Source organism: Cyrtonyx montezumae, unplaced genomic scaffold (genome assembly GCF_038088225.1).
Source record: "Cyrtonyx montezumae isolate F1298 unplaced genomic scaffold, pur_monq_1.0 scaffold_3, whole genome shotgun sequence".
Classification (NCBI taxonomy): Eukaryota; Metazoa; Chordata; class Aves; order Galliformes; family Odontophoridae; genus Cyrtonyx; species Cyrtonyx montezumae.
The window spans coordinates 147806449-147821402 of NW_027072034.1; the positions used below are offsets into that span (position 1 = coordinate 147806449).

Here is a 14954-nt window from a genome sequence, read left to right on the forward strand (position 1 = left end):
AATAAAAATAAAAAAAACCCACAAGCATCAAAGGAAGAAAAACATGTATATAAAAATTAGATGAGACTGCATGAGAGAATGAAATGAAACAATTTAAAGTGTTCAGACTTAAAATATAAAAGCAGAATGGAAGTGACATGGAAAAAAAAAGTAATACACTAAAAAAGAAAGTGTAGAAAATACATTTTTAAAAATTCAAGAAGCTTAGGATGCCTATAGAAAAAGTCATATCTTCAGCAACCTAAGAAAAAATTAAACTAGGTGTATCGTTAGTAGGACAGACTGAATGGAAGCCTTATTCAGTGGAAATGTCAATTACATAAGACCTCTTTAATTGTTCTGCTGTAGATTAAATACAGAAATTCTTTGATTTCAAAATCTGGTGGGTGCTAAAAGTGATTACTTTCTCTTGAAACTTTCCTTCTTATCTTGCATACTCTTCAAAGATAATGTGTTAAGGAAACCATTGCTGTTACAGACGTACATCTGCAAGGCTCTGTGCTCCTTTCTGAAACATGGGGATCTGACCAAATCTGTCCAGATACATTTAAAATGCTGTTTAGAAATAAAATTATATAGGCAGTCAGCCTTGAAATTCACACCCCGTGGTAATGCAACTGAAAATGAAATATCGTATATTGAAGAACAAATGCACATCCTCTTTACACTTTATGCAATCACAAATAAATTTGTTTTCAAGTAGTATAAACAATTTTAATAACAAAGGCTCTACCCAATGCTCTGTGTTCATGCCATGTTTTTGATACAGAAATCTCTAGTCCTAAAGAATACCTCCTGAGAACTGGTAAGTACAGCAGTCAGCTCCTAGTGGACTCCTTACTTTCCAAGACAAGGTCTGTAAGAACAGCTGCATCTCAAATAGCACCCCTGACACTTCCCAATAACCAGAACAGGAATGACTTTTGAACCAAGGACTTTGTGGCCTAGCACATACTGTACTGAACATGTTGGAAGAACTAGTATGTCTGTCTCTCAAATTCCACAGCTTTTAGCATTTACATTGTATATTATTGTCATAACGTCTCTTGCACTTAGTCCCAAATCTGAGCAACTAACGGGAATTTTATTAAAAGTGCTTTTAAGGAAGTCATTTGAGAAAAAAAAAAAAGTCAGGAAAAGACAAGAGGTAAACAGGCATTACATAACCCCAGTGCAGGGCCAAAGCAGTGCTTACAGGAACTGAAAATAACAATGTCACATCTGTGTCTCACAGGACTCCTATTCATCATGCTGCAGAGCACCAAAGATGTGCTCTGTATATTGAGGGCTGATCCCTCAGCTACTTGCGGTCTAGCAGAGACTTCTCTGAACTCCTCCCCACTCCTCTTGCCAAGGTTCTTGCAGGCACAGCCTAGGGTAAGGCTGCATTTCTTGGCAAGTGCCATGTTTTGCTCTTTATTTCCAGTTAATATTTGTGTCCTGGGTTGCTTCTATTTTTCAGAGCTGGTATTCAGCTAAAAATTATGTACAAAATTCTAACTTTCCAGTTGCATGACATGAGGCTCAAGAAGATAAGTCAAAGAATGAAAATGTTATGTCTGTAATATAACTTTGGATGAAAACAGCAAACAAATGTATTATTAGCTCAATCTCTATCAACTTACACTGACATTTTATAAGAAGTAATAATGGTGCCCCTTGAGTTATCTATCCATGATTTTTAAATAACCTAGGCAATCTGATGCCTAGATTTCACACCTAAACAGAAAAGAACAATACTATGACAAACGAAGAAATGTCTGGTAATAAATACCTTGAGAAGTGACATCATATTTTTCTGCAGAAACTGATTTTATCTCCATTGTGACTTTATGCAGCAATTCAATGACTTGAACCTGTTTCATGAAATCATGCAGCATTGCTTTTCCACAGCCCCTAAGATAGGCTTCTAGGATCACAGCAAACCTTTGTTGGTAGTGCATAGACTGGGCAATCTCGCTTCTTAAAAACCAGAACAAGAAGTGACCGATTCTTTTGTTCTGATGGTGAAGAAAGACATTATGGTTAGCACACAAGACTATTCCTTCACATAATGCTAGTAACTTAGAGTGAGCTGGCTGTATGTGAACTACTTACTCTTAAACCCCGTTTCAGCAGAAATCTGGCTAATGCACTGTCATGATAGGGCTCAAATTTCACAGCCTGAAAAATACAGAGAAGATATGTAAGTAACATACGTAAGGTCCTCTTGCACTTACACTTTACAGGTCACATGTACATAACACACTGCTGCATGAAAGAGCATAACAAAACAGGTTTTTTGAGGAAACAAGGTTGAAAAAAACAAAGCAGTGCTTCTCTGCTGGACCTTTTATCTGCAACAGGTTATTTTCAGATTAATGCAACAAGCAATTTGTGGCCAGCAAGGCGAGGAAGGTGACTGTCCCCTACACCTCTGCCCTCATGAAGCACCATCTGGAGTACCGTGTCCAGGCCTGGGGCCCCCAGCACAGGTAGGAGGAGGAGCTGTTGGAGAGGGTCCAGAGGAGGGCCATGAAGATGATGAGAGGGCTGCAGCACCTCTCCTATTAAAAAAAGGCTGAGGCAGTTGGGCTTGTTCAGCCTGGAGAAGAGAAAGCTCCAGGGAGACATCACTGAGACCTGCCAGTACTTGAAGGGAACTTGTAAGTGGGAGAGGATTGACTTTTTACACAGTCTATGGTGACAGAGCAAGGGGGAATGGCTTTAAACTAGAAGAGAGAAGATTTAGGTTTGATGTTAGGAAGACATTTTTTACTAAGAGGGCAGTGGGGCCCTGGCACAGCTGCCCAAAGAAGCTGTGGGTACCCCATCCCTGGAGGCACTTAGGGCTGGGTCAGATGGGGCCCTGCGCAGCCTGAGCTGGTTGGTAGGAGGCAGCCAGCCCACAGCAGGGGCTGGGACTGGAAGATCTTTAAGGTCCCTTCCAACCCAAACCATTCTGTAATTCTATAACAAGCAAGGCAAGGCCGAGCTAACTAATGAGATTGAGTTCTGGACTGCCAGTGAAACAACGTAACAACAGTCTGTAGGAAAACCTAGCGGGATGAAAAAACAGTCTGCAGTCTGACCAATACAGAGAATGCTTGAAAATATTACTGCCAAATGAAATAAAGTATTTGTAATCATTCTTTAATATTCAGTAATAACACACCATTTCTGCCAACAGGCATCACCACAGGACACCTCTGATACAAATCCCATTCTATATAAGAAAGAACAAAAGAAGACTTCAGCAGACCTGCTTTTTTCAGTGACTTTGTGAGCACAGATATATATTTTCTCTTCCAGCAGCCACTCCCCTGCACCAAGCCCACAAATATTGCAAAGTCACTGCCAAAAAGGGGGTGGAAACAAAGTCAACAAGCTTTTTGAACTATCTGGAATTTTGTTCTGTTATTCTCACCCCCACCTCAATAACCAAGTGAACTGGTCTACTAAACAAATCCTAACCCATGTTCTGGGTTGGACCCCAGGCTGTGATGGGGAGTGCTTTCTCCAGCTGCTTCCTTCCTGTTGACTGAGGGACTCTGACTTACAGGAGGATCATATTGAGGCTAAAGTGGATGAAAGGTAGGCATGTAAACATGGAAGAAGTAGCAAACAAGCCCTGGAGGAGCATCACAAAATCCCATGCATGGATAGAGTGGTTGGTGAATGGTTTTAGGTTCTGGAAACAGCCAGGATGTGGCAGTGAGGAGATTAAGGGCAAACAAAGGGATGTGCAGAGCCCACAGTGTGTAGCATGCTCAGCTTTTAGAAGCATCACAGTACACAAACCTCCAGGGATAGCTATGCAACACAGCATAATGGCCCTTTCAAGATTGCTGTGTTCTGCAGCTTGCAAGGAAGCAACCAAGCCATCAGCACAGCTATGCTGAATTAATGAAATATCTCCTAAATGTACTGCAGCACACCATTCTACCTTTATTAATAAAATATCAACACTAACTCCCCAATAGTTTAATTCATCCAAATAACAGCATCTTACCTAGGAAAGATAATGAGAACTCACAATCTTAGATTGACTGTAAAATATAGAGAGCATTTACTTCACATGTGAGATGATGAAGTGTTACTTTTTTTTTCAATAAAAATGTATTTTCACTGCTGTAAGTAACCCCAACGCAATGACCATTACATACATTCAAACGGATTTGCTTACAGGCCCAAGGAAGGCTATTAAAGACCTTATTCCAGTATACATTCTGCTGAATGTTGTCCATGTACATCCCTGAAAAACAACTGCAGAATGAAACAGAGCCAAGGCCTGGCCACTGCTTCAAGACAAAACTTCCTTATCTTAAAGTTGTGAATGTATTTCAGTATAAGAGATTGTAAAAAAAAAAGTAAGTTTTATGACTGTCCTTACTATACTTGTGTCTTGGAAATAATTATTTTTAAAAACAATCCAATGTTTTCCTTCATAGAGACAACTACAAGTATTTGAATATGCATAATAAAAGCTAGCCATGAAAAAAAGCCTGACAGTATTTCCCCAGGTCTTTTCTTGGACCTTTGCTGGGTCAGCTCACCAACAGAAGGCCCTGACACAGTGCCACATAGAAGTAGTGCAATCTTCTTCATTGGTATTTGTTTTTCAATGGATTTTGCCTCGATTTAACTATCCTTGCCACGTTTTACTACAGAGAGCCACAGACCTTTATTGGATGGTCAGTGGATTTACTCATGGCATAACTACTTCTGTTTGGGATAAACCAGGCAGGAGATAACATGATTCCACCTGCACTGGGATGTAGGACGGGAACACCCTACACACAGGAAAAGAAGCCATAAAGCTCTCATGAAGGCAAATGTGAGAAGCCATGACTGTTTTCAAGGGAGAGATCCAAGATGTTCTCCTAGAGTAGAGGACTCAGAAAAATGCCGTGTCAGTACTTGTCTGCCTGGTGCCAAAGGTCTGTGCTCTGCGATTAACCACGGAAGAGAATCCAAGGAAGCAGTTAAGAGGTAAAAGCTGGGACTTAGTATTCTTTTCCCTTTTGGGGATGACAGTATTTTAACATGGGGATAAATTTCCTGCTAAAAATGACAAGGTGAAATTAAACTACTATGAAATTATACTACACATTTAATTTACCATTAGAGTTATTTATTCTCTTTAAAACTCTCTCAAGAAAAAAAAATCTCTAAAAGAAATTTTAAAGAGTATTTCCCCCCCTTCTCTTAGGCACTTTGTCATGGACCGATCGCCGTCCTACGCCCTAATTTAGGTACAGAGGAGAATGAAACTGCTGAGCTACGTGCAGACTGCAGAGCCGCAGCCGAGCAGATTCAGCCCAGCAACGTGGGAGGTCTGGGGAAGCAACCACTACGGTTCCTCTGGCTAATGCTAAGCACACCAATTCAGCCTGAGGAGCTTCATCTTCAGACGAGTGAAGACAAAGCTAACAAGGTTTCTTTATAGCACTGCCAAGGCGCAGCTATGTCTGAAAAACTATCTTGGTTTTTTGTATCAGCCAGGGTCCTTTGAACACCTGGAAATCAAAAGACCCATCCCACCAGTTCCCAGGTTGCAACATTTCCTTTTCTTTTTAAGGGGTGGGGTGTTGTTTTTTTGTAGGGTTTTAGTGTTGTTGTTGTCTTGTTTTTTTAATGCATATACTGTCCTCTGATTCTTTGACAAAAGCATTTCCTGCTGTGCAGGCTGACAGTCCCACACGTGACCCAGAGGCCTGCCAGGCCCAGGAAGCCGCAGTGCCGCCCTGCTTCACTGGGGGACGTGCTTCCACTGCAGGACTGCGGGTCCCACCTCTCAGAAGCTGTGGGACTTCGCCACCAGCAGCCAGCCCAGCTCCAGCTCCACTTCGTGGCAAACAAACCAACCGATTTGCTTGTACAACTGATGCCAACTTTCCAGATGTTTCATCTGTCAGATTGCACACAAAGCACTTCAAATAAATACAGTGGTGATTCATTTCCATTAAAAACACAATTTTTTCACTCAATTTCTCAGAATGAAATAATTTTATCTAAGAATAACAAAATTTTATTTGCCTTTTAATTATTTTAGAACCTTCTAGATAAATTTGGTCCCCTTAACATTCAAAAACTGACAGCACTGCCACACATTATTTAACTGCACTGTCACTCCTGATCCTGAAATCCAACCCCAGATTTTTATTTGGACTTTTACTGAGTTAACATCTGCCTTTACTTTCTTCCTCAGTAAAGCTGACCAGCAGCTCATCAGCACAGTGTGATTCAGACCTGACAAGAACAGGGTTAGAGAGAGCACAGTACGGATTTGCTCCCACCACAACCATGTTACGTGCTGACACCATAACACATAATTATAGGCACAAGATGCAAATTGCAAGGCACAAGGCAATGGTCATACAAAAATAATGATACAGACAAAAGGTGAAAGTAGAAAATGTGTTTTGGGTTAGAACACCTTACCTGCACTAGTTGCAAAAGATAATGAAGAACATCATCATCTTCTAAACTTTCCAGTTTTTGAACTGCCATTGCTCGTACGTTTTCATCAGAAAAGTTACAGTCCAGAAGCTGCATTGTGAGTCCAACATCTAAAGTGCTTTGATCCCATACCTCCTTTTTAGCCAGCAACTGGTATGTTTTGGCCACTATTTCTTGTTGTCCCCATTTGACAGAGCTAAGCAGCTTAGGGTATGCCTTGGGGTGCTTTATGCTTTCATATCTAAAGTGCCACAACAGTTCTTTGTCCTCAGGAGAAAGTGGATTAAGTGGGTCAGTTGCTATGATCTCTTCAAGTTGCTTGCGAAGCTGGTTGGGCATTTCAGCTCGTGTCCTATCCCCCTGAGAGTCAGATGTTATCCTGTGCTTGGGCAAGGCAATTGGGTGACAATATCTGTCCAGCACAATAGAGATAGCCATGGAGTTCTCTTTATCCGGATTAGTTGCTGAGGTGAGTTTGTCTGCATTGATACTTCCTTGTTCTTCCCCTTTGCCTGGGATTTTCCACATGTGAAGCACATACTCCCCGCTCCGTAGCAGGAAACGGTGATCTATCAATAAAAGATTCACATAATAGAGAAGCTGAGTTTTGCATTTTGAATCAGAGTTGGGGGATTCATATGACTGAAGGTTCGCCTTTGTGGACAATCCCTGTGCTTTACCACAATATATCTGAAGATTCAGTAGCGCACCTTTAGGTAAATCCTTGATTTTGATATCAAACTCCAACCAAACATTCCACAGGACCTCCTCAGTAAAAGGTTTTGAGGAAGTCCTCCTTTGCGAAAGGAGCTGTTGCCCGTGTTGAATGTTAGCCTCCACAAATACAGTAAGATCGGTATTTCTTGGTAAAACTGGGATATCAATGCCAATTATTTTTACTCTGAATTTCCTATTACAATCCCACAAAGAGATAGTGAAGACTCTCTCGTGATCTTTTCCATCTATTGTCAATTGTTCGTGATATCCTGTAACTCCTGTACAGTCATCCACCAAGGGCCACTCTTCCTTCTGCACTTCATCCTCACTTGGGTCAGGGGGGTTGTCTAACACAAGGTGGATTTCTTCCCCATTCTTAAGGCATTGCCTTATCCAGTGAAAATCCTTGATGGGTGTGTCTCCAGTAATGTATTCATCTCTGCCACAAATCCTAAGAACAAAATCCAGTTCGCTATGATCTTCAGGGATATCCATCAAAGATTTTTTCTTTGCCATTTTTGTGAAAAAGCTATGGAGAATCATATCTGGAGTGTCATCTATTGACACTTTAATTTTCTGGCTTGTCGTTCCTCTATGTATGATTATGAAAATGTTATTATTAGTTATCTTTTTAAACAAATATTCTGGTAGTGGCTTAGATGTAGTCCATGGGTGCATTGCATATAGTTTAGGATCTCTACAGGCTACCTCTATCATTCGTGGAGTGACTAATCTGCGTCGGGTAAATTCCAGCTCATCATCATGCACGTTGCTTACATCAGTAACGTCATAACCAATTAAATCATTAAGCTGCCGCTGAAACTCCTGAACTTCTTCTGATGGTTTTTGTTTCTGGACTACATATATCTTGCCTACTTTCTTCTGTAACACTTTCCAGTACAGTATGCAGTCTAGTGTCTGTAATAGTTGATGCTTATCATAAATTTCATACCATTGCCCCTTCTTCTGATACTGAAGAACAAACTGATCCGGGGTGAATGCATGGTAGAAGTCTGTGGTTTGACTCATCTCTATTGCACGCATCCAAATTTGTGCTTTCATTTGCTCAACAGTACAGTTTCCAGCTATTTCGAGTAACAACATTTCCGGTACCTTAGTATGTTTATTGCTTGTAGGTAAAATGAACTCAATGGATATCAGTTCCATTGAAGATAAATTACTTGATGTACAATGAGGTTTCATTCTTCTTCTCCTTCGTTTGTTCTCTTCTCTCATAACAACAGGCTGTTCATAGCCACCCAACTCCATGCCAGAAGAAATCTAGCAAAAGATAAAAACATTGGATTGCATTCTCATCTACATTTTTTCTTTACTGATATTTTTTACTTATTCATGATTAAAATCACAGACCAGTCAGCATCCTGCTACATGCTTCTTAGATTTCCTCTTCCCCTTAATTTCTGACCATAAATACTCACTTTACATAAACCACTCCAGATTTAATATTTTCAATTCAACCAAATATAAGAAAAAAAACCCAACCCAATGATTAAATAATTAAAATAGAGCTTTTAAACAGCCTTCCCAGATTTCACTAAGGACAAGCAGTCTGACTGTGCATTTCTGCCACAGTGACTTGCTCTAGCTTTTATTTAATCAAACACCGATTCTTCTTTCTTGATGTTATTGGTATTCACAGAAGTGGATTTTCACAGAGATCAAAAGACATGGTAAGGTGCATGAACAGAACACTATCCTGCCAAGTTCCAGGAAAAACAGAACGTGACAAAACAAACCATTAATTTTCAGACAGCACTCACTTTTCTCTACCTCTCTTTTTCACAATGAGGAATAAGGACATACACCAAAAAACGTTCCTTAAGATTCACAAGCATGTTTCTTAAGGCAGACATTTAAAATGCATCTGAATTCAAGCCCAGTATCTTTAGATGTGATTTTTAAAATCAAACCTCTCACCAGACTTTGAACATACAACAAAGCAAGCACTTCCAATACGAACTATTGCTTTGTTACAGAAGAAAAAACTCCTAAGCTGGGGGTTGGCACTAGATGATATTTAAGGTCCCTTCCAACCCAAACCATTTTATATTTTATTACCCTGCATATTACTGGTTTTCAGGAGACCAAAATTATTTTTGTTCAGTTTAACACTGCTCAGTGAAGATGAGTTTAAGTGGAAATTATTCACCAAGAGGTCGGAAGAGACTGGACACACTTGCACAAGCCGCCCACTGAGCTTTCTTTCACAAACCTACAGCGACATATGAAACATCATTTTCAGATAAAGCTTATTATTATATAAATATATATATATATATATATATAATATATTTCTCTAGCTACTAGAAAAACTAAAACACACTGATGTAATGATGCCTCAGCAGGTAACGGAGCAAGAAAAACATGTTAGGGTAAAACAATCTAACGTGCTATCTACAACTCTTTTTTTCAAGCCCCAAAAAGCAAATTGTGGACATCACTTCTATAGCAGACAAAACACAAGGAATTATTATTACCTGCTTATCAAATAAAGGCCGAATTGCTGAAGACGACTCATTTGTTTAATTTCTGAAGTTCCTATTTTTCAAAGAAAGATCATTCATACAAAAAATACTTTGTTTAAGCTCTTCTGCTTTTCTTGCATGCCCTCCTATCCAGATGCAAAGGAAGTGCTGCACTTAGCAGGAAGGAAGTTTTAACCAAGTTGATTATACATATGATTGCTCATTTTAAAAAAAGTCAGAGAGCTTTTCCTGTTATAACAGTAAAAATATATCTACAATAGAGCAATGTAATTTTAACACATGTGCATAGGAGGCACGCTTACAGCCTGTCTTTAGCACAGGCTAAAACAGCTAAAAATAATTTGGGCAATAAAACTAATGAATCTAAATAAAACATTTTTAATATCAGCAATAGGATGGAGTATGCTTTAAAGAGTTTAACCACTTTTTAAGAGTTGGATAAAAAAAAAAAACAGACAAAAGAAAACTAAATCTGCAATGCTTATTTTTATTTGTATGGTGGTAGCACTTTGAGGACCCCAGCTTACATTAATTACAGGTTTTTTAAGCCAATCTTCATATAAACATCACGTGGAGACAGTGTATTCCAAGAATCTTGCATGGTAACCTCAGCAACAGAATCACTGGGCAATCTATCTCCTCATCTATCCTTTTAACTCATGCAGTTACAGTTACAAACACACGGTGAAACCCACTAGAACTGACAACTTAAGGTTTGGGAAGAATTTTAACTACAGACTTCCAACCTTAATTCTGAAAGCTTGACTTTGCAGCATTCTTCCAAAGCCTGTATTTTATAATGTAATTTCTAAAAAACCACTGCATAGTAAGGAATTTAATGCATTCTTCTTTATTTAAATGTAAGCTATTAGCAGGGAGGTTTCTCCTGCCAACAGGATACATAGATTTCTTGCAAATATCTCTCATCCTAAAAGTCTTTGTGATGACACTACTAAGTAAACCTGGACTCGTTAAAGTTTCACTGTTGGTTTTTTTTGCCAGACCTAAGAAATCACGGCCACTGAAAACATTCTATTTTGTAACTGTGTGATACATACTTCAGTATAAATCTTCCAAGCACATATACACATATATTCCTTCTCCTGGTAAGTTATTCCAGCACTAGTCCACTGATCAACACTGTCAAGACATTCAAATGAAGCATCTCTACCTCATGCTGCAGAGAATTACCTCATACTCTGTGCAACTACAGTGACTGACAGTTTCATCCCTTTAGAACCTACTGATAGAGTAATAGTATGAAAGAATCAGATGTTCCCCAGCAAAGCACATCAGATACAGTGCTAAGTGTGTGACATTTGTGCAGCTGCCCATACTAGACACTTCTCCCACATTCATTTGGGTTGCAATCTGCCATGTCTAATCCAATATACAGATCCAGCTCCGTGTCTGGCTCAGTTCCATCAGCTTCAGAAGTCAGTTCTTGGAACAACGACCATCTTTAGCCTGTGTTTGTGCAGTGACAAACACATAAGCATCCTCGCTCTTACTTAAGGTGACACCAAAATTGTAACTATTTCCTGCCAATCCACGTGTGGGCATGGCACAAACACATTTCCTCATGCATATGCATCAGGAAGCTTTTATGTTTAGAACTGAAAAACATTTAAAATAACTTCCTAAAACCTTTGTCATGTCTAAGCATAAGTTCCAGTATGAATGTTTCTATATGTCTCCAACAACACACACACACACACACAAAATTGAAATTAATTCCTTCAAAAAAAAAAAGTTCTTATGAGTCCTAATTAAGTCTCAATTTCCTTGCAATAACTGAAGCATCCTACCACTGGCCCACGTATCCTGGAGGGTACAACAGAACACAGGAGGAGGTGGGCCTGTACAATGTAACTAAGAGAGGCAAACAGGTTCACGCCCATCTCCCATCAAGTTCCCACCTCTTCACTCAGGTCAGCAAACTGACTGCAACAGCGACAGAAAAGATTGGTTAATTTTCAGCTGGATCAGCTCCTTGATCTAACTCATCAGTTGCAGGGCTGGTAGGGCAGGGAAGGGAATGGAACCACAGCAACACAGACTGAAACATAGTAAATAATAATAGTAAATCAGAGCACCTGTCAAACTTCCCTGCCTGGTTAACCTGCGTTAAGAGTTTTACTATTGCTCGTTCTTTACCACTTACACTTATTTTTCTACTAGTTTCTGCTTCTAGTTTAATCTGAAAAACATATGAAAAACACTGTAAATTAGTCTTTTCACTTTGCTGTGATCTCCTCCTCGGGCAATATAATTTACAATAGGCACTATCCAAGCAAGAATTATACGTTATGCAAATACAATGATTCACTTACATTGTCACTTTGAGATAAAGCTAACTGTAAAGATAAATGAAGAAAAAAATCCACATATATGACACGACCCAAAGGTTTCCAAGCAGCATGCTACATCTACCTGCCAGCCTTGCTTTGTAGCTGGAGACTGCTTTGCACTTGATTGATAGGAATAAAATTTATCTTCCTACTATACACATTATGTTGCAGTTGTGAGCTATGCAGACAGCAAGATGCAGCACAAACATGTTAAGCATGAACACAGCTAAAAGAACTGTCTTGGGTGGTTATTCTGTCAAATCCACTAGCAACCACCAACTCTCACCAGGATTAAATCAAAATAAAAATAAAGTAGGAAGTTTGGAAGAATTCTGGCTAGCCAGTTAACATCAGTGATGGGTAATTTAGTTTTAAATTGATGCAGGGTCTGGAAACCCAAGGATCACAGCTCTGACTCCTGCAGGAACACACTGTCATTTCAAGTTGAACCTATTTTTCCAAATACTGACCTTAAACTGTATCACAGGATCATGGAGTGGCTTGGGCCTTAAAAATCATCTAGGTTGAACTCCCTGCTGTGGGCAAGATCTAAAGAGAACACCAGCTCCATAGTGTCCTATGACATTATTTCAGCCTTTTTTTTTTTTTTTTTTTTGTAAGGGAAATTTATGACTTACACGTACTGAGTCACACAAGAGATTATTATTTGTCAGATGAGGAAATACTGTTATTTACTGTTTAAACTCTTTGCACAGTACAGCTAACTCGCAGACCTTAAGGGCACAGGCAGGAGAATAGCCCACTTCGCACAGTTTGGGTCAGCGTACAGCGTACATTTCACTCGAAGGGTTTCTCATCAGTCGTGCAACTAGTTCCTCGTCGGGTCAAGCCCTAACTCGGCACCGAGGCCACGAACAGTGAAGCACCAGCCGGGCTCGGATGCACTCAGCCCTGAGGACTACGGAGCTGACTAACGACTCAGCAGAGCCGCTGGAAGAGCTCTCAGGGCCGAGCGTATCTCCTGACTCCGGGCCGGGCACAGCCGCGAGCCCGGGCCGAGCCCCAGGCAGCGCCAGGCCGAGCCCACAGCGCCCTGCGGTCGTGCCCGCCCGAGATGGCGGCCGGGGCCGAGCGCCCGCGGGAACAGCGGAGCCCACCGCAGGCCGATAAGGAGCCCGAGCCCGCTCGCCTCTGCCCGCCGCGAGGGTCGGGCCGTGCCGGGCAGCGGAGCTGCGCTTGCGGGACCCCCGTCCGAGCCGCTCGCCTCGGGCAGCGCCGGCCTCGGGCGGGGTCCGGTGGCGACCTCGGAACGGCGCTACTCACCGCAGTGCGCGGCCGCGGCCCCGCTCCGGACAGGTGTTCTCCTCAGCAGGAAGCGGAGCGGGTCGGGGGCCGGAGGGGAGGCTCCATGGCCGGCGGTAGGCAGCTCCGGAGCCGCCGCCAATCACACGCCGGGCACAGGGGGAACCGGCGCTAGGGCCTCCCCGCCCCGCTCGGCCGGCAAGGCACGGCCCGGCACGGCCCCGGGCGCTGAGCCCGGCCCCGCCGCGGTGCGCGGAGCGGGCTGCCGGGACCGGACCCCTTCCCCCGAGCCGGACGGGGGCCCGAGGAAGGGGCCGGCACTGGGCCGGGACGCGCCGCGGCACCACCGGGAGGCAGCGGGCAGCCGCACCCGGACGGGGAGCGAGCGACTGCGGTGCGGCCACATCGATCGGGGCCGGGAGCGGCACGGAACGAGCTCCGGAAACTGCCGCGCGGCTTTACATGACCCGGTGACACACGCGGCGTGGCCGTGGGCTGGGGGACCTCGCCGGCTCCCCATCCCGCCCCGCGCAGAGGCGAGTAGCGGTTGGCTTGTGCCGGGCTAGGCTGTCCTCAGGAAGCCCTGTGATGGTCACCTGCTCCACTGCTCAGTGGCTCTCTCCTTTGGAAAGATTTTCATTCAACACTATCAACCTCTTATTTGTCTTATTCCCCTTATTTTTCCAGAACCCTTTTTACGTGAAGGTGCCAGATTCCTGGTTTTCTGTTGTCTTTGCATCTTCAGGCCGGGCAGGTCCTCAGCCCTGCAGGGCTCCCTGCAGCCTGCCTCTGGGCTCCAGCCAAATGGGCTGTGTTGTTTTGGAAAGCACTGCCCTGAACTGGACAGAGGAGTACTCCAGCTAAGGTCCTGCCAGAGCTGCCCACAGCAGGATTAATTCATCAGCTTCACAGTGCCAGGACTCAAAATGCAGCACAGGCAAAAACATTCACTTCCAACCCAAACAAACAGCTCGCCTTTACAACTTGCTCCCCATGCTGGCTGCTGGCTGTTTGACTCTGAAAGGAGCTGAGCATTTGTGTCTCCTCAGCTCTATTTGAAATGGATAGCAAAATTATTTCAACTCTTGTATTGAGATCTTTTTGACCCTGATCTTGCTATGAGATTCACAGGTGAACCCTGGGCAGCAGGGAGCCTACACGCTTGTCCTGAAAGATGTGCTGGCACAAGGTCACATCTCCAGGGAGCTCTTGATAAGATCATAGGTTTTCACAAGAACGTCTTCCTAGGTACACTGCATTAACTTCCACGTAGAGAAAAATGTCAGAAAGGAATAGCTAGAATGTTACTTGCACAGATGCAATGATGAAAGGTTGGGTAATTGTCATTATAATAGTGGAATTCTCTCGGCTTAAAAAATCTTCTTTATGACAGCATTAGGAACTGCAATACCAGCATGAAGCAGAAAGGAATTCAGAATTCAGAAAAAAAAAAGTGTAAACATAGAGTTTTAAAATAAATATAAATTACACTGAACAGTGGCTAAGTGGAAGTGTAACTCTGTACTGGTGTGAAGTCTCCCTTTTTCTGGATGTGAAAGCAAAATAAAAACCTTTAACAGCTTTCACATGATGTGTTTGCAGCATGGAGGAAACTCATTGATGATTCACTGACTGTGCTTGGTTTTTGCCTGATACAATTGGTCATATTGGCCAA

General features: G+C 42.3%; 1 protein-coding gene across 3 annotated transcripts in view; it reads right to left on the reverse strand.

The window, feature by feature from the left end:
- The window catches only part of PIK3CG (phosphatidylinositol-4,5-bisphosphate 3-kinase catalytic subunit gamma), a 31626-nt gene extending 18178 nt beyond the window's left edge, over positions 1-13448 (reverse strand). Inside the window, exons 1-4 of one of the 3 annotated variants that reach the window (XM_065743624.1) lie at positions 13301-13448; positions 6424-8439; positions 2098-2163; positions 1775-2000 (exon numbers count right to left, since the gene is read on the reverse strand). In XM_065743624.1, coding sequence (XP_065599696.1) covers positions 1775-2000; positions 2098-2163; positions 6424-8427 — 2296 coding nt within the window. In that variant the 5' untranslated portion in view covers positions 8428-8439; positions 13301-13448. Of the gene's footprint in view, positions 1-1774; positions 2001-2097; positions 2164-6423; positions 8440-9656; positions 9793-12486; positions 12518-13300 lie in introns of those variants that run through there. The other 2 variants (XM_065743626.1, XM_065743625.1) reach the window with 2 other exon arrangements.
- Positions 13449-14954: the final 1506 nt, after the last annotated feature.